Here is a 24,057-nt window from a genome sequence, read left to right as displayed (position 1 = left end):
GGTGATAAATGAGGTGGGGGGTGGGGGGTATAAATGAGAGGGGGGGGTGGGGGGTATAAATGAGGGGGGGGGTGGGGGGGGATAAATGAGAGGGGGGGGTGGGGAGATAAATGAGAGGGGGGGGTGGGGAGATAAATGAGGTGGGGGGGTGGGGAGATAAATGAGAGGGGGGGGGTGGGGGAGATAAATGAGAGGGGGGGTGGGGAGATAAATGAGGTGGGGGGTGGGGAGATAAATGGGGGTGGGGAGATAAATGAGGTGGGGGGATGGGGTGATAAATGAGGTGGGGGGTGGGGGGATAAATGAGGGGGGGGGTGGGGGGTATAAATGAGAGGGGGGTGGGGGGTATAAATGAGAGGGGGGGGTGGGGGGGGATAAATGAGAGGGGGGGGGTGGGGGGGATAAATGAGAGGGGGGGGTGGGGGGGGATAAATGAGAGGGGGGGGTGGGGGGGATAAATGAGAGGGGGGGTGGGGGGATAAATGAGAGGGGTGGGGTGGGGGGGGATAAATGAGAGGGGTGGGTGGGGAGATAAATGAGAGGGGGGGGTGGGGGATAAATGAGAGGGGGGGGTGGGGGATAAATGAGAGGGGGGGTGGGGGGGATAAATGAGAGGGGGGTGGGGGGGGATAAATGAGAGGGGGGGTGGGGGGGGATAAATGAGAGGGGGGGTGGGGGGGATAAATGAGAGGGGGGTGGGGGGAGATAAATGAGAGGGGGGGTGGGGGGGGATAAATGAGAGGGGGGGGGTGGGGAGATAAATGAGTGGGGGGGTGGGGAGATAAATGAGAGGGGGGGGTGGGGAGATAAATGAGGTGGGGGGATAAATGAGGGGGGGGTGGGGGGATAAATGAGGGGGGGAGGGGGGGGTGGGGGGATAAATGGGGGGGGTGGGGGAGATAAATGGGGGGGGGGTGGGGAGATAAATGAGAGGGGGGGGTGGTGGGGAGATAAATGAGAGGGGGGGGTGGTGGGGAGATAAATGAGAGGGGGGGGTGGGGGTGGGGAGATAAATGAGAGGGGGGGTGGGGGTGGGGAGAAAGTAGCATAGAGGACAATGGGTGAATGAGGGTGGGGATGAAGGTGATGGGTCAGAGAGGATGGTGGAGTGGATAGGTGGAAAGGAAGGTCGGTCAGGTCATGCGGACAGTGTTGAGTTGGAAAGTTGGAGCTGGGGTGAGGTGGGGGAAGGGGAAATGAGGAAACTGGTTGTTTGAAACAAAAATCAATAAAATTTAGAGGAGACCACCAACACTGGAAACAAGACAATTTATTCTACCATCTTATAAGAAAGGGCATCAATTGCAGAAGCAAATGAGCAAAGAGAATTCAAATTCTTACACAGTTATACCTTTGAGCTGCGTGAGGTCTTGTCTCCTGACTCCTACATTACCCAATCTTTCTTAGTATTCTCCCACAGCCCAGCTGTGCTCCGCCCTTATTGCCCCCTTCTCTCCAAGTTGGTAACCTTTCCCTCTGTAAGTGCTGACATAAGGCTAAACTTGTATCTTGATGTTCTTTTTACTTTGCTTGTAACATCTTTCATTGTCTATAGGTACATTCCATTCTTGAACATACATTTTAACAATGTATTTTTTTTGCGCCTAGTTTATGCGTTTCAGCTATCTCAGCTATTTTGCTGAGACTATTATTTAAAACATTATCTTGAAAGAAATTATTTGCTTTAATAATTCTGCACTAAAGTTAGTACTCACTTATCCACAATTATACATTAAAGATAAGACACATTTCTCTAATGCTTGCTTAACTGATATTTTTCTTGTACCTCTTTTCTGCACATACACACTCTTGCTTTTCTATTTCTGCAAAAACAACACACTTCCCCATTTCTTACATGGTGAAATCCACATTGATGACATGGGGTTGAAGTGTTCCGAGATGGAAGATGAGACGTTCTTCCTCCAGGTGGTGAGGGAGCAGTGTTGGAGGAGACCCAGGACCTGCATGTCCTCGGCAGAGTGAGGGGGGAGGGGGGGGAAAGAGTTGAAATGTTGGGCCACAGGGCGGTGGGATTGATTGGTACAGGTGTCCTGGAGATCTTCCTGAAAGCACTCTGCTAGGAGGCGTCCAGTCTCCCCAATGTAGAGGAGACCACATCGGGAGCAACAGATACAACAAATGATATTGGTGGATGTGCAGGTAAAACTTTGGATATGGAAGTCTCCTTTTGGGGCCTTGGATGGAGGAGAGGGAGGAGGTGTGGCGCAAGTTTTGCAATTCCTGCGGTGGCAGGGGAAGGTGCCTGGAAGGGAGGTTGGGTTGTTGGTGAGAGGTTAGGTGCCGGCACATGGCTGCGAGTGTGGAGCGAAGGATCTTGAAGGAGAACTGTTGGTGTTTTTGCTTGAAGGAGATGCCATGTGCCGGCACCTAACCTCTCTACAGTCAGCCCTGCCACAGCTGAGGGCCACACTCTCTCAGAATTGCAAAGGACCCTGCCTGTACTATATTCTCAGGAGAATTCATACTGTCAACAAGTAGTATTTCAACACCATCTCAAACATCAAAAACTGTAAGTATAACAAACTTTTATCTACCTGCCTCCACAACCAGCACTCCTCAAACATTCCAGAAGATTCTCCAGGCCTCTGGAACTGCTCGGATGCCATTAGCCATGTGGCTGCTGCAGCTACCATCCCCATGGTGATAGTTGATGTCACTTCCGCCCCCATCACGGCCGCTTCCACAGCCACTCCCCCTCACAATTTCTCATGCACCACACGTGGCATCACTTCCGCCCCTCCCCCCGTGGTCGCCACCACTTCCGCCCCCACCAACGCCACTCACCTGCATTCTGCTGACACGCCCCCCCGCACCCCCCACAGATCCCACTGTCACCATCCCCACCTCCCAGAACCCTGAGGGGAACACCACCCCTGCTCATGGCTCCATCCCCATTCCCCCAACACCACACCCATTCAAGATGCAGGCTCCACCCCCGCTCTCAGCTCTACACCAGGTCCTAGCTCCCAGCCCTGCCGAGTTTTCTCCATGCCCCCTGACCTCCCCCTCACTGAGGACGAACAATCAGTCCTCAGCAAAGGCCTCACCTTTATCCCCCTCCGCCCACGCTTCAATGAATTTAATACACACCGTGATGTCGAAGACTTCTTCCGCTACCTCCATGCTTACTTTTACAATCAGGACTCCCGCCCACCTTGTGAAGACCCCTTTGCCTGCCTCCAACATACTCCATCCACCTGGACACCCCCTGCTGGCCTATTACCTGCCCTCGATCTCTTCATTTCCAATTGCCGCTGAGACATTAACCACCTCAACCTGTCTACCCCCCTCCCCCACTTGAACCCCTCAACCTCACAACGCACAGCCCTCCACTCCCTCTGCTCCAGTCCCAACCTCCCCATCAAACCAGCAGATAAAGAGGGTGCAGTGGTAGATTGGCACACTGACCTCTACACCACTGAAGCCAGACGCCAACTGGAAGACACCTCCTCCTACTACCCCCTTGACCCAGACCCCATCACCAAACTGTCATCATCCAGACCATACAGAACCTCATCACCTCAGGAGCTCTCCCACCCACAGCTTCCAACCTTATAGTCCGGGAACCCCGCACCGCCCAATTCTACCTTCTTCCCAAGATCCACAAGCCTGACCACCCTGGCCGACCCATTGTCTCAGCATGCTTCTGCCCCACCGAACTCATCTCTACCTACCTTGACACTGTCCTATCCCCCAGTCCAGGAGCTCCCCACATATGTTTGAGACACCACCCACGCCCTGCACCTCCTCCAAGACTTCCACTTCACCAGCCCCCAACGCCTCATCTTCACCATGGATATCCAATCCCTCTACACCTCCATCTGCCATGACCAGGGCCTCCAAGTCCTCTGTTTCTTCCTCTACCGGCGTCCCCATCAGTACTTTTCCACCAACACTCTCATTCGTTTAGCTGAACTGGTCCTTACCCTTAACAATTTCTCCTTTGAATCCTCCCACTTCCTCCAGACCAAAGCGGTAGCCACGGGAACCCGAATGGGCCCCAGCTATACCTGTCCCTTTGTTCACTACGTAGAACAGTCCATCTTCTGTAGTTACACCGGCACCACACCCCACCTCTTCCTCTGCTACTTTGATGACTGCATTGGCACCACCTTGTGCTCCTGCGAGGAGGTTGAGCAATTCATCAACTTCACCAACACCTTCCACCCTGACCTTAAATTCACCTGGACCATCTCTGACACCTCCCTCCCCTTCCTGGACCTCTCCATCTCCATTAATGACAACCGACTTGACACTGACATTTTTTTACAAACCCACCGACTCCCACAACTACCTGGATAACACCTCTTCCCACCCTACCTCCTGCAAAAATGCAATCCTGCATTCCCAATTCCTCCACCTCTGCTGTATCTGCTCCCAGGAGGACCAGTTCCACCACAGAACACACCTCCTTCTTTAGAGACCGTAATTTCCCTTCCCACGTGGTTAAAGATACCCTCCAATGCATCTCGTCCACATCCCGCCCTTTCGCCCTCAAACCCCACCCCTCCAACCGTACCAAGGACAGTACCCCCCTGTGCACACCTTCCACCCCACCAACCTTCGCATAAGCCACATCATCCGAAGACATTTCCGTCACCTCCAAACGGACCCCACCACCAGGGATATATTTCCCTCCCCACCCATTTCCGCTTTCCGCAAAGACCGTTCCCTCCATGACTACCTGGTCAGGTCCACGCCACCCAACAACCCACCCACCCTTTCCAGGCATCTTCCCCTGCCACCGCAGGAACTGCAGAACCTGCGCCCACACCACCTCCCTCACCTCCATCCAAGGCCCTAAAGGAGCCTTCCACATCCATCAAAGTTTTACCTGCTCATCCACCAATATCATTTGTTGTATCCATTGCTGCCAATGCGGTCTCCTCTACATTGGGGAGACTGGACGCCTCCTAGCAGAGAGCTTTCAGGAACATCTCCGGGACACCTGCACCATTCAACTCCCCCTCCCACTCTGCCGAGGACATGCAGGTCCTGGGTCTCCTCCACCCGACGCCTGGAGGAAGAACGCGTCATCTTCCGCCTCGGAACATTTCAACCCCATGGCATCAATATGGATTTCACCAGTTTCCTCATTTCTTCTTCCATCACCTCACCCCAACTCCAACCTTCCAGCTCAGCACCACCCCCATGACCTGTCCGACCTGCCTATCTTCCTTTTCATCTATCCACTCCACCCTCCTCTCTGACCTATCACCTTCAACCCCACCCCCATTCACCCATTGTACTCTATGCTACTTTCTCCCCACCCCCCCCTCTCATTTATCTCTCCACTCTGCAGACGCCCTGCCTCTTTTCCTGATGAAGGGCTTTTGTCTGCTCCTCGATTTTCCTGCTCCTCGGTTCAGAAAAGATCTACAAGGATTTTATAGAACATAGAACAGTACAGCACAGAACAGGCCCTTCAGCCCACGATGATGTGTCGACCATTGATCCTCAAGTATGCACCCTCAAATTTCTGTGACCATATGCATGTCCAGCAGTCTCTTAAATGTCCCCAGTGACCTTGCTTCCACAACTGCTGCTGGCAACGCATTCCATGCTCTCTCAACTCTCTGTGTAAAGAACCCGCCTCTGACATTCCCTCTATACTTTCCTCCAACCAGCTTAAAACTACGACCCCTTGTGTTAGCCATTTCTGCCCTGGGAAATAGTCTCTGGCTATCGACTCTATCTATGCCTCTTATTATCTTGTGTACCTCAATTAGATCCCCTCTCCTCCTCCTTTTCTCCAATGAAAAAAGTCCAAGCTCAGTCAATCTCTCTTCATGAGATAAGCCCTCCAGTCCAGGCAGCATCCTGGTAAACCTCCTCTGAACCCTCTCCAAAGCATCCACATCTATAATAGGGTGACTAGAACTGGACACAGTATTCCAAGTGCGGTCTAACCAAAGTTTTATAGAGCTGCAACAAGATCTCACGACTCTTAAACTCAATCCCCCTGTTAATGAAAGCCAAAACACCATATGCTTTCTTAGCAACCCTGTCCACTTGGGTGGCCATTTTAAGGGATCTATGTACCTGCACACCAAGATCCCTCTGTTCCTCCACACTGCCAAAAATCCTATCCTTAATCCTGTACTCAGCTTTTAAATTTGACCTTCCAAAATGCATCACCTTGCATTTATCCAAGTTGAACTCCATCTGCCACCTCTCAGCCCATCTCTGCATCCTGGGTTGGAGGATTTGAGCTATAAGGAGAGGTTGAATAGGCTAGGGCTGTTTTTCCTGGAGCATCGGTGGCTGAGGGGTGACCTTATAGAGGTTTACAAAATTATGAGGGGCATAGATAAGATAAATAGACAAGGGTTTTCCCTGGGGTGGGGGACTGCAGAACTAGAGGGCATAGGCTTAGGGTGAGAGGGGAAAAATATAAAAAAGGTCTTAAGGGGCAGCTTTTTCACACAGAGGGTGATATGTGTATGGAAAGTGCCAGAGGAAGTGGTGGAGGCTAGTGCAATCACAACATTTAAAAGGCATCTGGATGTGTATTTGAATAAGTAGGTTTTGGAGGGATATAGGCCAGATGCTGGCAGTTGGGACTAGATTGGGTTGTGATATCTGGTCGGCATGGGCCAGTTGGACCAAAGGGTCTGTTTCCATGCTGTACATCTCTATGACTAATTCACCTGACCTGCCTGTTTGGATTGTGGAAAGAAACTGAAACACTCAGAGGAAAACCACACAGTCAGGGAGGATGTATAAACTCCACACACAGTCTCCTGAGGAGGGAATTGAACCCAAGTACCTGGTGCTGTGAGGCAGCAGTGGTATCCACTGAGCCACTGTGCCACCCAAATTAAACTAGTCCCACCTACCTGCCCCTATCCTGAATCCCTCCAAATCTTTTCTATACAAGTATCTTTCCAAATGTCTTGTAAATGTAATTGTGTCCGCATCCACCACTTTCTCAGAATTTTCATTCCACATGTGAATGACCCTCTGTGTTTGGATGTACAGGAAAATCTCTGCTGGATATGGAAAGAACTTTTGGGGACTTGGATGGAGGTATGGGTGCAGGTTTTACTACCTCCTGCAGTGGCAAGGGAAAGTGCTAGGTGTGGAGGGTGGGTTAGTGGGAGGAATGGACTTAACAAGGGAGTCATGGAGGGAAATATATCCTTGATGGTGGGGTCTGACTGTAGGTGACTGAAATAGCAGTTGTACAGGGCAACCCCCGTATCCGCGGGTCCTGTTATCGCGGTTTCAGTTACCCGCAGTTTACCGCAGCCCAAATACATTACAGGGAACATTCCAAACCCAGGGGCTGCCAGGAAGGTAAATTTCCCATTTAAATGAATGGGTTTGCTACAATCTGTGGTTTCATGCTTCCGCGGTTAGTTTTGGAACGTATCCCTCACAAGTACAGGAGGGCTTGTCTCCAGATTGAATTATCTCTGTGTTGGTATGTCTTGGACTGAAGTATTCCCAGCAAACTTTGCTTTTTGGCAGATTTCTGTGCCCCGTTTATTTCGGTTGCTTTGCCTGTATATTACTTGCTTTATGATTGTTGTTCGTGGTTACATTTTAATCATTTTATTTTACTTGAGCAGTCAGAGGCTGCTACATTGCTCCTCCTTCAATGAAAAGAGCATTAGTGGATGTCATTTGTTATCTAAAGGTACAAAGCTGAGTTGGGCTTGTCATGAGAGAGAAGTGTTTATGAGGTAAAGGTGATCTGTAACATATGCCATTGTAGATGTGAATCAGGTACTTAAATGAGCATGTAAAATAAGTGTGGCACATCACAGCTACACATACTAATTTTACATGGTTACATGTAGCAGTAAATCATTGCGATACTGCACATTATTGTAATACAGTTTTCATAAAATATCACTCTATACTGTACATAATTTAGAATTTAAAAAAACTAACATAATAGGAAGGATAAAAAAAATTTCAAGGGAGTTCCTTGTATCCTAGGATCTCCTAATTTTGGGCATATACATTATTTAGATTACTTTGATTAGATTACTTACAGTGTGGAAACAGGCCCTTTGGCCCAACAAGTCCACACAGACCCGCTGAAGCGCAACCCACCCAGACCCATTCCCCTACATTTACCCCTTCACCTAACACTATGGGCAATTTAGAATGGCCAATTCACCTAACCTGCACATTTTTCGATTGTGGGAGGAAACCGAAGCACCCAGAGGAAACCCACGCAGACACAGGGAGAATGTGCAAACTCCACACAGAGAGTCGCCTGAGGCAGGAATTGAACCCAGGTCTCTGGCGCTGTGAGGCTGCAGTGCTAACCACTGCCCATGGTGATTGTGTCAAGCTTATGGCATACCTAGTCATTTGTCTTAATGTTTTTAAATATCAAATACACTGAAGTAACTGTAATTATAATGACAGCCAGATGGGAGAGGAGATGGATCTGAATATCTGCATTCATTGATGAATAATTTGAAGACGGTTGTGCCGAGGACTGTACTTTGAGGAGCCTTGGAGAGATGCCCTTCAACAACCACAACAATTTTTTGTGTCAAGGATGACTCCAACAGTGGACAGTTTGCCCCCAATTCCCATTGACTCTGGTTTTGCTAGGGCCCCTTGATGCCACACTTAATCAGTGCAGCCTTGGTGTCAAGGGCTGTCACTCTTCGCTCACCTCCAGAACTCAGCTCTTGTCTATGCTTGAACCAAGGGTGTAACGAGGTCAGAAGCTGAGTGGCCCTGGCAGAGCCCAAACTGAACATCTCTGAGCAGGTTATTGCTGAGTGAGTGCTGCTTGATAGCACTGTTGATGACATCTTCCACAACTTTACTGATGATCTGGAGTAGATAATTGGTTGGATTGATTTGTCTTGTTTTTTGTGTACAGGACATATCTGTGCATCTTTCCACATTGTCATGTGAATGCCAGTATTGTAGCTGAAGTGGAACAAGTTGCCTTGGGGGTGCGGTACGTTCTAGAGTATAAGATTTCAGCACTATTGCTAGAATGTTGTCAGAGCCCATAACCTTTGCAGTATCCACTGCCTCCAAGCATTTCTTGATATCACGTAAATGAAGACTGGGATCTCTGATGCTGGGGATCTTTGAAAGAGGCCAAGATGGATCATCCACCTGGCATTTCTGGCTGGAGATTGTTGCGAATGCTTCAGTGTCATCTTTTGCATTGACATGCTGGGCTCCCCCATTATTGAGAATTTGGCTGTTTGTTGCACCCACCCCTCCAGTGAGTAATATAATTGGTGACTAGCAGCAAGTTTCCTTGCCCAAGTTTGCCATAATGCAATGAGGCTTCATGGGGTCCAGCAGATGGAGTTTAATTTAGATAAAATGAGATGCTGCATTTTGGAAAGGCAAATCAGAACAGGACTTCTACATTTAATGGTAAGGTCCTGGGGAGTGTTGCTGAACATAGAGACCTTGGAGTGCAGGTTCATTGTTCCTTGAAAGTAGAGTCACAGGTAGATAAGCTAATGAAGGCATTTGGTATGCTTTCCTTTTTTTGAACAGAGTATTGAGTATAGGAGTTGGGAGGGCATGTTGCAGTTGTACAGGACATTAGTTAGGCCACTTTTAGAATATTGCATGCAATTCTGGTCTCCTTCCTAATCAGAACGATGATGTGAAACTTGAAGGGGTTCAGAAAAAATTTACAAGAATGTTGCCAGGATTGGAGGATTTGAGCTACCTGGAGAGCTGAATAGGCTGGCCCTGTTTTCTCAGTAACATTGGAGGCTGAGGGGTGACCTTAGAGGTTTAAAAAATCATGAGGGACATGGATAGGATAAACAGAGAAGGCCTTTCCCTGTGGGGTGGGGAGTCCAGAACTAGAGGGCATAGGTTCAGGGTAAGAGGGGAATGATACAAAAGGGACTTAAGGGGAAACTTGTTCACGCAGTGGGTGGTGCGTGTATGGAGTGAGCTGCCAGAGGAAGTGATGGAGGCTGGTACAATTGCAACAGTTAAAAGGCATCTGGATGGGTACATAAATAGGAAGGGTTGAGATGGATATAGGCCAAGTGCTGGCAAATGGGACTAGATTAGGTTAGTATATCTAATTGGTATGGACGAATTGGACCGAAGGGTCCGTTTCTGTGCTATACATCTCTATGACTCTGACTTTTGCAGCAGTTCCCTCTTTACTGTCTACCAGGTCAGGACGGATGGTCATGGTGTTGTCTGGGATGTTTTGTGCGTCATATGATTCTGTGAGTATGACCATGTCAGGCTGATTGACCCCCTTGCCATTCAAAAAAATCTCTCTCAGCCTTGAAAATATATTCAATTTTCAAGTCTCCATTGCTCACGGAGGGAGAGAATTCTAAACTTTAACAAGTCTCTAAGAGAAATTATCTTAGTGCACTACTTGCTATATCTGCATGCTGACTTTTTGTGATTAGCATACAAGACAACCCAAATCTGTCTATGACGCAGAACTCCGTAGTCTTTCTCTATAAATAATGTTCTTCTTTACTTTTCTTCCAAGCAAAATAGGCCATCTTTCACTTTCCCACATTGCACTTCAGCTTGCACACTCACTTAACCTATTTTTGTTCCTTTGCAGACTCTGTGACCCTCCTAACGTTCAGCCCTTTTTTCCCATTATCAGAAACTATGGGTACAATAAAGTTGGTTCTTTCATTTAAATTATTAACATAGATTGAACAGTTGAGGTCCCAGCTACAAGAATTCAAATCAATCTGTCAAATATGACTCCCTTTCATAATGCCGTGTTGACTGTTTCTAATTTTTGAAATGTTCTGCTGCTACAATGTTACTTTGGAATTCTAGTATGTCTCAAGGACAGATATTGGGCTAAATGACCTCTCATAGGGACGATAGATTTGCAATTTTCTAATCTGTGAGGACCTTTTCAGAGAATTTTGCAAGATTACTAATGCATCCACTATGTCAGCAGTCACTTCTTTTAAGAGCTTAAAATGTAGGTCGTCAGATCCAAGGGATGTGGCAGCTTAATATCCAACAGTTAACCCATTACTTTTTATCTGATGATAATGAATGTTTTAATTTCCCTCTAAATCTCCACTACTCTTGAATAGCATTTTGTGTTTTTACTGTGAAGATGAAATCAAAATACTTGTTCAAATCCTCTTCTATTTCCTCATTTCCCATTAATGCCCACAAAACGAAAGACAAATGAGTAAAGTAACTGATGCTCATTGTTACTTAATGAAAACCTAACATGATTATCGTCCTGTCTGAGCCCAAAGCACAAGGTTTCTGTGTGGAACTGAGGCACATTGTGCTTTTCTGGGCTAAAACATGTATCAAATTTCAGAAATCATCTCATAAAGCCTTCATAATTATGACAAGCGGCAAAAAACATGCAAACATGAATATTTGTTTTGCCAATTATAACACTTTGATTTGTATAAAACAGCTGCAGAATACTTTCTTTAATGACATGATGTAATACAAGAACTTATGGGAACAATAAGTCATTGGAACCTTTACTTCAGTTGGTCAATAGGTTGCGAATTGCCTTGTAGATTTAGATTATGATTAATACAGGGAGTAGGAAAATGCACAGTACTATCCTATTGACACAAGCACAATCTTGCACAAGTGTTTCTTTAAATTCTAAACATTTAGTAAAATCCAGAAATTGAATGCTTGGTGAATAGAATAATCACTTCCAACTAACAACATAATAGAAGACAAGGGAATACTAAGCTGGGAAAGTGTTGGAGAAAGCAGAATTCTTTCAATCAGTTTGTTGATGATGAAATTATCCCATTAACTTGAGTGTCCATGAGCATACATTTAATTTTGAAAACCAAACAGTGTAGCAGAAGAAAATTTATTTTTAGAACTGCTTTTCTGACTCTCCGACTATTCATCTGGAGGGGAAAACTCGGAAAGTGAAAAATTGTCAAAACAAAGAAGCTAAGCATTTAACATTGATTGTTAGCAATTTCATCCATCCCCGTATATCAGCAAGGTGTAAATTCAAGCCAAGCTGAATATGTTGTCTGATTATACAAATGTTGGAGGAATAAGAGTTATTTTCATCATTCATATTGATGATAAAAGGGAGTTGCATCACTGTTTCAAAAGAGAGAATTCTTGTTAAAATAGTGCAGACCACACCTAGAATACTCTGAACAGTTTTAATACCCTTATCTAAGGAAATATACCATGGCGTTGGAGGCAGTGCAGACATTCACTAAGCTTATTGCAGGTATGGAGGAGTCACAGTTTGAGTACATTGAGTCTGTACTTATTGGAGATTAGAAGGAGGAGTGCGGCCCTATTTAAACAAAGTTCTTTAGCAGACTTGACACGGGAAATGTAAAAAGGTTGTTTTCCCTTGTGGGAGATTCTGGGAACAGAGGGCATAATCTCAGGCTATGGGACATATATTTAAGACCGGGATGAGGAGGAATTTGTTTTGTCAAAGGGGAATGAATTTGTGGAATTCTTTATCACAGGCTGGATCATTAAGAGTGTTGAAAGCTGGGAAAGACAAATTTTAGTCAATAAGGAAGACAATGATTTTAGGAAAAAAGCAGGCAAATGGAGTTAAGGATTATCCGTTTAGTCTTGATCGCAGTAAGTGATAAAGCAGCCATGATGGACCAAATGGCCGTTTCGATCCTAAATCTTATAGTCTGATGACCAGATGTTGAGGGTCTACACCATCATGTTCTTCCACTGGAGATTGTATTTCTCTCTTTATATTCTGAAGGGTTTCCCTGTGTAGAAATTTCACAGATTAAATCCCAAATATCAATATACACTAAACATGTCTATGTAAATAAACTGTACAAAGGAATCTATTTGCAATATATCGCGACAATAAGATGTAACATAATATCCAGCATCATATTTTCTAAATTTATGGGGTGACATTCTCTTTTTCCTTACCAGGCCTCCTCTGATATTGCATAGTGTATTGGGACTGCATGAAAACCATTGAACATGGTTGAGGTGCTGATGGTGTATGCACCATTGTTTCGAAAGAGCAACCAGTCTCCAATCTCCAGTTCAGGCAGCTTCCAAGTATCGGAAATATGATCCCATGCATCACAGGTGGGTCCCCAAATCCTGGTGTTGATCAGCTTTTGGTCAAGGGAGTGTTTCTGTGAGAAATAAATACCAGGTCAACTTTCCTAAAAATGTAATCTGTGGGGAAGTGAATGGAAGAAAAATATGGAGAGATGTAAAATGTAAGGCTGATTCACTACCACCCATTTTGCATCAGCACACAAACACAAGATCCTGTACATGTTGGTCATTGCTATTTCCTTTCTCATTGCTATAAATTTATGGGTTCTCATTCCTTTGTTAATTACTGTATGAGCATGTTTAAGTTACAAAGCTAAATACAGAATGCAAAGGCTGTTTCCCAGCTGAGCTCAACTTTGCATTAGGCCTCATGTCACTTGAGAGCATTCTCCTATCTCCTGAATACTCCAGAGTTTTTTTTAATGTCCCGAGTATCTGTTCATTATTCAGATTATCATGAATTATTTTCACATAGAGATAGGTGGTTAAGAAGGCATTTAGCATGCTTGCTTTGATTGCTGGGACCTTTGAGTATAGAAGGTGGGACATTACATTGCAGTTGCACAGGATGTTTGTGATTGGTGAGGTCTTTTCTGGAGTACTGTGTCCAGTCTGGTCACCCTGTTATAGGAAGGATATTATTAAAGCTGTAGAGGGTTCAGAAAACATTTACCAGGATGCTGCTGAGAATGGAGGACTTGAGTTATACGGATAGGCTGGGATTTCTTTCACTGGAGCATAGGGAGTTGAATTATGTGAGAAAGGTTTATAAAATAATGAGGGGTACCGATAAGGTGAACGGCAGGTTTCTTTTCTTTACGAAGGGGGATTTCAAGATGAGGGGGATTATTTTTAAGGTGAAAGAAGAAAGATTTTAAAAATACATGAGAGGCAATTCTTTTCCACAGAAAATGGAGCATGTGTGGAATGAACTTCCAGAGGAAGTGGTATATGCAGGTATAATACAGCGTTTAGAAGTCTTTCAGGTAAGAACGTGAATAAGAAATATTTGGAGGGATATGGGCCAAGCACAGACCGGTGGGAGTAGTTTAGTTTGGGAATATAGTGAGCATGAACTAGTTGGACTGAAAAGTCTGCTTCCTGCTGTATGATTCTGTGACTCTATCATTGCTTACTAGGTTCTTGCCCGTAAGTATTTTGTGCCCAGGTTCCTTTGTCCATTGTTGTTGAATGCAATAAGCTCAAGAGGCAGGAGTAGGCCATTCTGCCCATTGAGTCCACTGCATCATTTAGCATGTTTCTGGCTGATCTGATGATCCTCAACTCTACTTTCCTACTGCCCATAACTCTTAATTTCCTTTCTGATCAAAAATCTGTCTGGATCAGACTTGAATATATACTTAACAATCTAATCTTGACCTGCGTGGTAAAACTTTCCATAGCTTTACCATACTCTGACAGAAAAAAAAATTCTTCCTCATTTTTGTCTGAAATGAGGATTCCTTACTCTGAGATTTCACCTTCTGGTCCTGGACTCTCCCACAAGGAGAAAGGACCTCTTCATGTTTACCCTGCCAATCTGATATGCTCCGATAAGGTCTCCCCTTATTCATCAAAATTGTCAAGTGTGGGTGTCAAAAATGATGTATTGGCAAAATAGCCCTCACCCTGACGCATTGCCCTCCATGCCTTGACAGTATTGGTGACTCTTGGGCTATGGCAATATTCCTTAACTATTCTCATTTTATCCATGAACAGCAGGCTAATAAGGGGGCATCTTGCCTGAGATGCTTCGATGTCCAGCCAAAGTGAGTGAGGGCCCCTGTGTCCAATCATTCAAGTAAGATAGCAACGAGTTTAATGGATATTGATATTTGAGAGGCCCACTCCTCCCAATCTGTAAAGTAACTGCAATTTAGTCAATTTAATTAGGGGCCGCTTGCGATATCAGATAAAATAATTAAAACAGCTGTTCCGTCTTTGAAAGAGATTGGAAGTACCTCCCATTTACGAAGGTCCTGCTTGATTTTGTCGAATAAATGTGCAAAATTGGCTTTAAATAGCCAATCAAAAACGGAAGTAATAAATATACATATATAGAGAAAGCCCTCCTGCGACCCTCTAAAGGGGAACCAAGATCTGCCTTCAGGATCAGGCACTCTCGGGAGACCACCCATGCGCATGGCCTCTGACTTCGCGAAATTAATCTTACAACCGGAGAGGCCACCAAATAAATTGATGCATTGTATCATGTGTGGCACCAAGACTGTGGGTTTGACATGAAGACAAGAACGTCATCCATATACAGTGCAATCTTATGTGACTTCATCCCCACTTCTGGAGTAGTTATATTGGGATCTCTGTGTATTGTCTCTGCCAGCGATTCGATCACCAATGTGAAAAGCAATGGTGACAAGGGACAGACAGCCCTGTCAACTGCCCTTACAAATATTAAAATTGCTTGACCGTACACCATTGATGAGGACTGCGTCAAGAGGATCATGATACAAAACTTCTAACTACCTAATAAAGGTCTTCCCCAGGCCAAACTACTTCAATGTATGAAAAAGATATGTCCACTTGACCCTGTCAAATGCCTTTTCAGCATCTAAGGAGATCACCAACCCTGGTACTAATTGCTGTTGACATACGTGAATCGTGTTAAGTAATCTCCTGACATTATCCATTGATGTGCGATCCTTTATGAACCCTGTCTGGGTCCTCCTTAATGATGGTGGGCAGTACAGTTTCTAACCTTTATGCCAGAGTTTTGGATAGAATTTTGAAGTCAACATTCAGGAATGAAATGGGTCTTTAGAAAGCACAGTCCTTCAGGGCCTTCGCTTGTTTAAGAATGAGAGAGATGTTCGCTGCTCTTAGAAATGGTGGGAGGAGGCCACGACTATGTGAGTCATTAAACATGCTAAACATCGACCCTGACGATATACTTATAGAATCCTTAGAGAACTCATTGGGGAGACTGTTAGGACCTGGTGCCTTCCCATTCTGGAGCAACCTCACAGCGTCCTGCACCTCTTACTCTGACAATGGGGCATTGAGGAGAGACTCTTGTTCAGGGCTCACTCCCGGAATGTCTAAATTCTTTAAAAAAAGACTCCATCCTAACCTGCCCACTCTCACAGCTTTCAGATTGGTATAATTAAGAGTAAACATTCCGGAATGCTGGATTAATCCTTTTAGAATCGAAAGTCAAATTTTCAGTGTCCTCTCTGATTGAGGTAATGGCTTGAGGGAGCCACTCCTTTTCCTAGCAAGGTATGCGAGGTACTTGCCTGGCTGACCCCCATGCTCAAACAGCCTTTGACTTGTAAATGTAAGCTTCTGCTTGACTGTTTGTGAGAATATGGAGTTCAGTGTAGCCCGAAGTGCCATGATTCTCTGCAGTTTAACCACCGGAGCGCCTGTCAAAGTATGCCTTTTCAGCTACTTTCAGACACGTCTCGAGCAAGCGTTGCTGCTTGCCCATCTGTCGCATCTTATTTGCTGAATAGGAAATAACCACCCACCTAGCAACGGCATTAGTTGTTTCCCAAAGAATGGTTGGGCTACTAGCTGAGCCTGAATGAATATCTAAAAAAGTCCTGAACACAGTAGAAAATAATTCAATAAACTTGCTATCCTTGAGGATGAAGGGGTCCAGTTGCCAGTGCCTCAAGCCTACCACCATATCTTTACTCCTATCCACTAAATACACTGGGGCGTGATTGGAAATAGTGATATTGCCAATTGTACATGATGCCACCAAGTCCAGATGTGCTGCGAGGGTCAGACAAAGATCAATCCTGGTACGGCATTTATGTGGGTTCAAAAGGAACGTAAAGTCCCTGCCGGTACGGTGAAGGGGTATACAAATATCTACCAACCCCAATTCAGCACATGAATCCTTAACTTTTTAGATCGCAAAGAAGATACCGGTGGGCCTTTGGGCAATCTGTCTACCATAAGTTCTATGAGACAATTGAAACTCCCTCCTATGATGATATATTGAGATGCAAGGTTAACTAGTCGAGAAAGTGTGTCTGTCAAGAATTTAAGGGGATGGGCTGGGGGACAATAAACATTTAAGATCCTGTATTCTTCCCCATGTGTCAAAGTTTTAAGGATTACAAATCTCCCATGTGTGCCTTTAGTGTACTCTAATAACTTAAATGGGAGTTTCATACTAACTAAAATGGCCACCTGTCTACTCGTATTGAAAGATGAGAAATAAACCTGGTCATACCCATTTTGTTGCAGCTTCAAATGTTTTGTATCGTCCAAGTGTGCTGCTTGTAAAAAGGCAACATCCACCTTCTCCCTTTTAAGGCTGAAAAGTACCTTCTTCTACTTGATAGGCAAATGACTCTACTTAATATTCCAGGTGTACCACTTAAATACATCCTTGGCCATAACCTTCCAATGCATCATCTACACTCCAGAGAGGAAGAACCCGAACAGCAGTTTGCTGAGCTTTAATGCAAACGAATCCACAGAACCCAAAAACTACACAGACTAAAATAATCGACAAAACTTACAAAAATTACGTACAGCAAAAACAGAAAAACAATATATTGCTAAAGACACTGATTGGAGGAATTTACCCCTCATTTACATATCGCACAAACCTATAACCATCCCAACTGCCCTCTCAACGTCTACTAGTTAGGGTAACGCCACATAAACCACCCAGTAGAGACAAAAAAAAAACCCAAGAGCAAGGTTAGTACTATAAATAAGTAAACTAAAAATAAATATGTCACCAATCCCTTAACATAGCCTAGAAATTAAAGATAAATACTCTATCTGCCTGGGACATCATTTCACGCAACTTATTACCAGAAAGGAGATTCCACCAACTCCTTGCTTTAAAAAAAAAGCAAACCCGAACAGCTCTGTCCTCTATGCCTATTCAGCTGTTTAACTTAAGTCAATGTGTCCACAAAGTTCTTCGCTTTCTCTAGTGAGTTGAAGAAATGTATGGATCCATTATGATTGATCCGAGGCTCTGCTGAATATAGAACATAGAACATAGAACATAGAACAATACAGCACAGAACAGGCCCTTCGGCCCACGATGTTGTGCCGAACTTCTATCCTTGATTAAGCACCCATCCATGTACCTATCCAAATGCCGCTTAAAGGTCGCCAATGATTCTGACTCTACCACTCCCACAGGCAGCGCATTCCATGCCCCCACCACTCTCTGGGTAAAGAACCCACCCCTGACATCTCCCCTATACCTTCCACCCTTCACCTTAAATTTATGCCCCCTTGTAACACTCTGTTGTACCCGGGGAAAAGGTTTCTGACTGTCTACTCTATCTATTCCTCTGATCATCTTATAAACCTCTATCAAGTCACCCCTCATCCTTCGCCGTTCCAACGAGAAAAGGCCGAGAACTCTCAAGCTATCCTCGTACGACCTACTCTCCATTCCAGGCAACATCCTGGTAAATCTTCTCTGCACCCTCTCCAAAGCTTCCACATCTTTCCTAAAGTGAGGCGACCAGAACTGCACACAGTACTCCAACTGTGGCCTAACCAAAGTGCTGTACAGCTGCAACATCACTTCACGACTCTTGAATTCAATCCCTCTGCTAATGAACGATAATACTCCATAGGCCTTCTTACAAACTCCATCCACCTGAGTGGCAACCTTCAAAGATCTATGTACATAGACCCCAAGATCCCTCTGTTCCTCCACCTGACCAAGAACCCTACCATTAACCCTGTATTCCGCATTCTTATTTGTTCTTCCAAAATGGACAACCTCACACTTGGCAGGGTTGAACTCCATCTGCCACTCCTCAGCCCAGCTCTGCATCATATCTAAGTCCCTCTGCAGCCGACAACAGCCCTCCTCACTGTCCACAACTCCACCTATCTTTGTATCATCTGCAAATTTACTGACCCACCCTTCGACTCCCTCATCTAAGTCATTAATAAAAATTACAAACAGCAGAGGACCCAGAACTGATCCCTGCGGAACTCCACTTGTAACTGGGCTCCATGCTGAATATTTACCAACAACCACCACTCTCTGACTTCGACCGGTTAGCCAGTTTTCTATCCAATTGGCCAAATTTCCCACTATCCCATGCCTCCTGACTTTCCGCATAAGCCTACCATGGGGAACCTTATCAAATGCCTTACTAAAATCCATGTACACTACATCCACTGCTCTACCCTCATCCACATGCTTGGTCACCTCCTCGAAGAATTCAATAAGACTTGTAAGGCAAGACCTACCCTTCACAAATCCGTGCTGGCTGTCCCTAATCAAGCAGTGTCTTTCCAGATACTCGTAAATCCTATCCCTCAGTACCCTTTCTATTACTTTGCCTACCACAGAAGTAAGACTAACTGGCCTGTAATTCCCGGGGTTATCCCTATTCCCTTTTTTGAACAGGGGCACAACATTCGCTACTCTCCAGTCCCCTGGTACCACCCCCGTTGCCAGTGAAGACGAGAAGATCATTGCCAACGGTACTGCAATTTCCTCTCTTGCTTCCCACATAATCCTAGGATATATCCCGTCAGGCCCGGGGGACTTGTCTATCCTCAAGTTGTTCAAAATGTCCAACACATCTTCCTTCCTAACAGGTATCTCTTCTAGCTTATCAGTCCGTTTCACACTCTCCTCTTCAACAATACGGTCCCTCTCGTTCGTAAATACTGAAGAGAAGTACTTGTTCAAGACCTCTCCTATCTCTTCCGACTCAATACACAGTCTCCCACCACTGTCCTTGATCGGACCTACCTTCGTTCTCGTCATTCTCAGGTTTCTTACATACGCGTAGAATGCCTTGGGGTTATCCTTGATCCTATCCGCCAAGGATTTTTCATGCCCTCTCTTAGCTCTCCTAATCCCTTTCTTCAGGTCCCTTCTGGCTATCCTGTATCCCTCCACTGCTCTGTCTGAACCCTGTTTCCTCAACCTTATGTAAGCCTCCTTCTTCCTCTTTACTAGACATTCAACCTCCCTCGTCAACCAAGGCTCCCTCACACGACCATTTCTTTCCTGTCTGATCGGTACATACATATCAAGGACACGTCGTATCTGCTCCTTGAAAAAGTTCCACATTTCCACCACATCCTTCCCTGACAGCCTATGCTCCCAACGTATGCTCCTCAAATCCTGTCTTACAGCATCGTAATTTCCCTTCCCCCAATTGTAAAAACTTCCTTGTTGTGCGCACCTATCTCTCTCCATAACCAAGGTGAAAGTCACAGAATTGTGGTCACCATCACCAAAATGTTCACCCACTAACAAGCCCACCACTTGTCCCGGTTCATTACCGAGTACCAAATCCAATATGGCCTCCCCTCTGGTTGGACAATCTACATACTGCGTTAGAAAAGCTTCCTGGACACACTGCACAAACACCGCCCCATCCAATCTACTTGATCTAAAGAGCTTACAATCAATATTTGGGAAGTTGAAGTCACCCATGACTACGACCCTGTGGCTTCTGCACCTTTCCAAAATCTGTTTCCCAATCTGTTTCTCCACATCTCTGCTGCTATTGGGGGGCCTATAATAAACACCCAACAAGGTGACTGCACCTTTCCTATTTCTGACTTCAGCCCATACTATTTTCAGAGGCAGATCCCCCTCAAACTTCCTTTCTGCAGCCGTTATACCATTTCTAATTAGCAATGCCACCCCCCCTCCTTTTTTACCACCCTCCCTAATCTTATTGAAACATCTGTAACCAGGAACCTCCAACAGCCATTCCTGTCCCTCATATATCCATGTTTCCGTGATGGCCACAACATCGTAGTCCCAGGTACTGATCCAAATATCTTAATAAATGCTGGATGCCAAGCTCTCTCAATCTCGTCTTGATGCCAACCTAGGGCTTCCTTTTCCAGACCACTGATGCTGAGAAGTCCTGAAAAAACATGACTCTGGAGCCGCCACATACTAATGCCCTCTGATCCCTCCCCTGCTTGTCTTTATCACGATGGAACCTTACTAGGACAGAGTGTGGGCACTGATCCACACCTGGTTTTCGTGCTGCAATCTGGTGGGCTCTCTCAATTGTTATCCTTCCCTTTTCAACCTCCAACCCAAGGAATTCCAGGAACCACTTCTTGAAGAGCTCCGCCGGCTGTTCACATTCCGTCCCCTCCGGTATACCAAAAACGCACAGGTTCTTTCTTCTGCCTCTGTTTTTGAGGTCGTCTACCAGATTCAACAGACAATGGACCTGTGTTTCCAGGGCTTCAATTCAGCTTTTGGAGGAGTCAGTCTCTGGCTGTACCCCTGCAGCCTGGCGCTCCAATTCATTGCTCCTTTTTCCCAAGTCTTGCAGCATAGCAGATACAGGAGCCAGCTTCTCCTCAATTTTTTCCTGGATCTGCTTCCCCAGGACCTCGTGATATTTAGCTAGCTTCTCAACCAGGGTCTAGTGAGTAAGCAAGCCCGCTACTTCAGAGGGCTGGACCATGGCCCTGGCCCAAGGCAAACATCTTCCTTTCTTTGGCAACCTCCAGCTGCAAGAGCATCGGTAAGTAGATTTTTTTCAGTTTTCTAGCTCCTATACTGTGATTTTACTCACAGTTAAGTGTTTGGGATGGGTTCTGGCTCTGTCATGTCGATGTTGCAGCGCGGAGCCCAGCAAGCGTGATCCTAACAGGATGCTACCATCTTGGATCCCCATGGTCACATTATTTACTCCTTCTCTGACATATGTGTCAGCTAATAAAGCTTTCCTTCCTTCTTAAGAAGGAATATTCCCTACTTCAAATATCCCTAATGTCAAAGAGTGCATTTTCTGGCAACCAATTAATTAAGAAATCTCAATTAATCTTCAATAGTTTTAGGGTTAGGGCTAACCTCTACCCTTACTCCTATTTTCACAGCTTTTAAATTGCTCTCTGAAAAATATCCCAAAATATCAGGGAAGCTTCTACAATACAATATTTTTGTTTGTTATTTCTATGGTCCTATATGTGATCCAGCACAACCTCAAAGGTCTATTTCTGTACTGGACCAGCTCATCTTCACCATCCATATCCTTGTTCTCTTGACTATTTCAACACTGTCCTAGCTGGTTACGTCTATACTCTGTAAATGTGAGCTATTTCGACAATCAACCTCCTGTTCACCCTTCTCCACTGGGCCTACATTGTACCGAGAACAGGAATGTTTTGATTTAAAAATCTTCATCATTGTTTTCAAATTCTTTGCCCCCATTCCTCCTCATTTCTGTAACCAGCCAGCTTTGCATCCCTCACTGATCTCTGAGCCCCTCTGATTCTGGCTTCCTTTTTTATGTTTTTTTCTTACATAAGTCTGATTTTAATTCTTCCAATATTCTCAGCTGGAACTTCAGCTGCCTCGGACTTAAGCTTTCAAAGTCCCTCAAAAAACTGCAAATTTCCCAACCTCTCTATTTTAATCTCTTTTAAGAAGCTTCTACTAACCGAAGTCTTTGAACATGTTTTTGTTCACTTCTTGTTAGTGCTAAATTAGTAGAAATAATTGATCTTTAGTAGGCTGCAACAATTTACAACAATACAACATTATCCTTATATTATACAATACTTATATTATAAAAGTCATTTCTAAAACTCTTACTTCATAGAGGGTTGGCTTCAATAGTTCACGATATTTTGCAAAGTTATTGAAAGAACCATATAGTCCATCATTTAAATAATACATCACGGTCTTCTCATTCCCGGCCTCCTCATCTAAGGAAAAAAGACTTATTGTAAGACTCACAAATAGATTTCTAAATTGCCATTGTGATGGTCAAAAAGGATTATGAAGGTAAAGAAGAAAGTTGTTCTTCTTTGTTGACATTAGTGCCACCTTGTCTCCCACAATCAGGAAAGATGATTGGTAGAACAGGTGCCTGATTTTTATTTTAGTTTCTAATGTTTTCCATTTCTGGAAGGAAGTTTCTACTTTGAGTGCTGCCAGGATGCAGCATTACTTCTCAGTTATCATTGTTTACATGGGCTGCATCTGTCCAAATTATTGGATTGTGAACTAGAAAGATTTAATGATAGTAACAAATAAGTGGAAGAGTACTCTATTGGTTCATTTTGATGTTGCACTTAACAAACATTGCATACTCTTACCCTCAGCTGATGTGTCTTTTTATGCGAATTACAACAGGCTACATTCATCTACTTTGTAGAGTTTGATAGGGTAGGAGAAACAATTTTCATTGTTAGTTTGACAAAAGAATTGGATAAATACGTGTAAAGAAAAGAATTGTAGGGTTATGAAGAAAAAGAACAGTGGGGAATGAAACTAATTAAAATGCCAGCACAGACACAATAGACTAAATGGCCTCCTTCTTTGCTATATAATTTTATGCTGGGTGCATCAGATGCTAGTCTGATCCTGTCTGTTTCAGAAAATAAGTTACTGAACAACAATCAAGGAGTAAGAGCCTGACTAATTTTATAATCAGATTGCTATCCCCTGTTACTGATTTCCACTATGACACTGCATTTCTGACCAAGACTTCTGAATCCAGCCTCTTCAGAAATGTGGAGCAGACCAAATATCAGCATCCTCCTTCGTCAAGGAAACCAAGCCTGCTCCCTTATGGTACTAGATGGCATATTCTGGTATTGGTTCAATCACCAGCATATTCAAATAATTTGGGATATTTCAGCAGCTTTCCAGTATGTTAGTGAATGAATGTCAATTGGTGAGATGGCGTGATGGTGGAATGGCAGGTTGGCAGCTGGATGAGTTGGTGAAGTGTTTGGCGGTATTGGGTAGAGTGGCAGGGAGTGAGGTTGAGTTGAGGAAGATGGGATGAGACATATGGTCAACGTGAGGATTTGGAGGAGGGCATATAGGATTGGAACGTCAAGACGACAGGGGTTTGAGGAAGTTGGAGGGTCAGAGGGAGCAGGTGGATGGTCAGAGGTTAAGATTCAGCGAACGGGTGTTGGGCTCAGGAATGCAGCTTATTGTAGATATGATTCTTCTTATACTGATGACCACCCAATTCTTTATTCATGCAAAATCGACTGTGAAAGTGGCGGCTGAGGTGGCTGGTGAGCCCTGAGCGGGTCTATAGCAGCAGTGTC

The 24,057-nt window shown here is 44.8% G+C and overlaps 2 protein-coding genes across 4 annotated transcripts in view; one reads left to right on the top strand and one right to left on the bottom strand.

Moving 5' to 3' along the window:
• The window catches only part of LOC140480360 (apoptosis regulator Bcl-2-like), a 274,492-nt gene that overhangs the window by 237,520 nt on the left and 12,915 nt on the right, over positions 1-24,057 (top strand). The window contains exon 4 of one of the 2 annotated variants that reach the window (XM_072575125.1): positions 12,898-12,929. The exons of the other annotated variant lie outside the window; for it this stretch is intronic. Within the exon in view, the coding sequence (XP_072431226.1) occupies positions 12,898-12,908 (11 nt within the window). The 3' untranslated portion in view covers positions 12,909-12,929. Of the gene's footprint in view, positions 1-12,897; positions 12,930-24,057 lie in introns of those variants that run through there. 2 annotated transcript variants of the gene reach the window in all.
• LOC140480358 (antizyme inhibitor 2-like) overlaps positions 11,414-24,057 on the bottom strand; it is a 76,048-nt gene continuing 63,404 nt past the window's right edge. For both annotated transcript variants that reach the window (XM_072575116.1, XM_072575118.1), the window contains 3 exons: positions 22,583-22,695; positions 12,895-13,109; positions 11,414-12,722 (listed from right to left, as the gene is read on the bottom strand). In XM_072575116.1, coding sequence (XP_072431217.1) covers positions 12,632-12,722; positions 12,895-13,109; positions 22,583-22,695 — 419 coding nt within the window. In that variant the 3' untranslated portion in view covers positions 11,414-12,631. The remainder of the gene's footprint in view (positions 12,723-12,894; positions 13,110-22,582; positions 22,696-24,057) is intronic.

The sequence above is a fragment of the Chiloscyllium punctatum genome, chromosome 8, assembly GCF_047496795.1.
Source record: "Chiloscyllium punctatum isolate Juve2018m chromosome 8, sChiPun1.3, whole genome shotgun sequence".
NCBI lineage: Eukaryota > Metazoa > Chordata > Chondrichthyes > Orectolobiformes > Hemiscylliidae > Chiloscyllium > Chiloscyllium punctatum.
The sequence above is the reverse complement of the archived record's forward strand: the minus strand, read 5'-3'. Positions and strand labels throughout refer to the sequence as shown.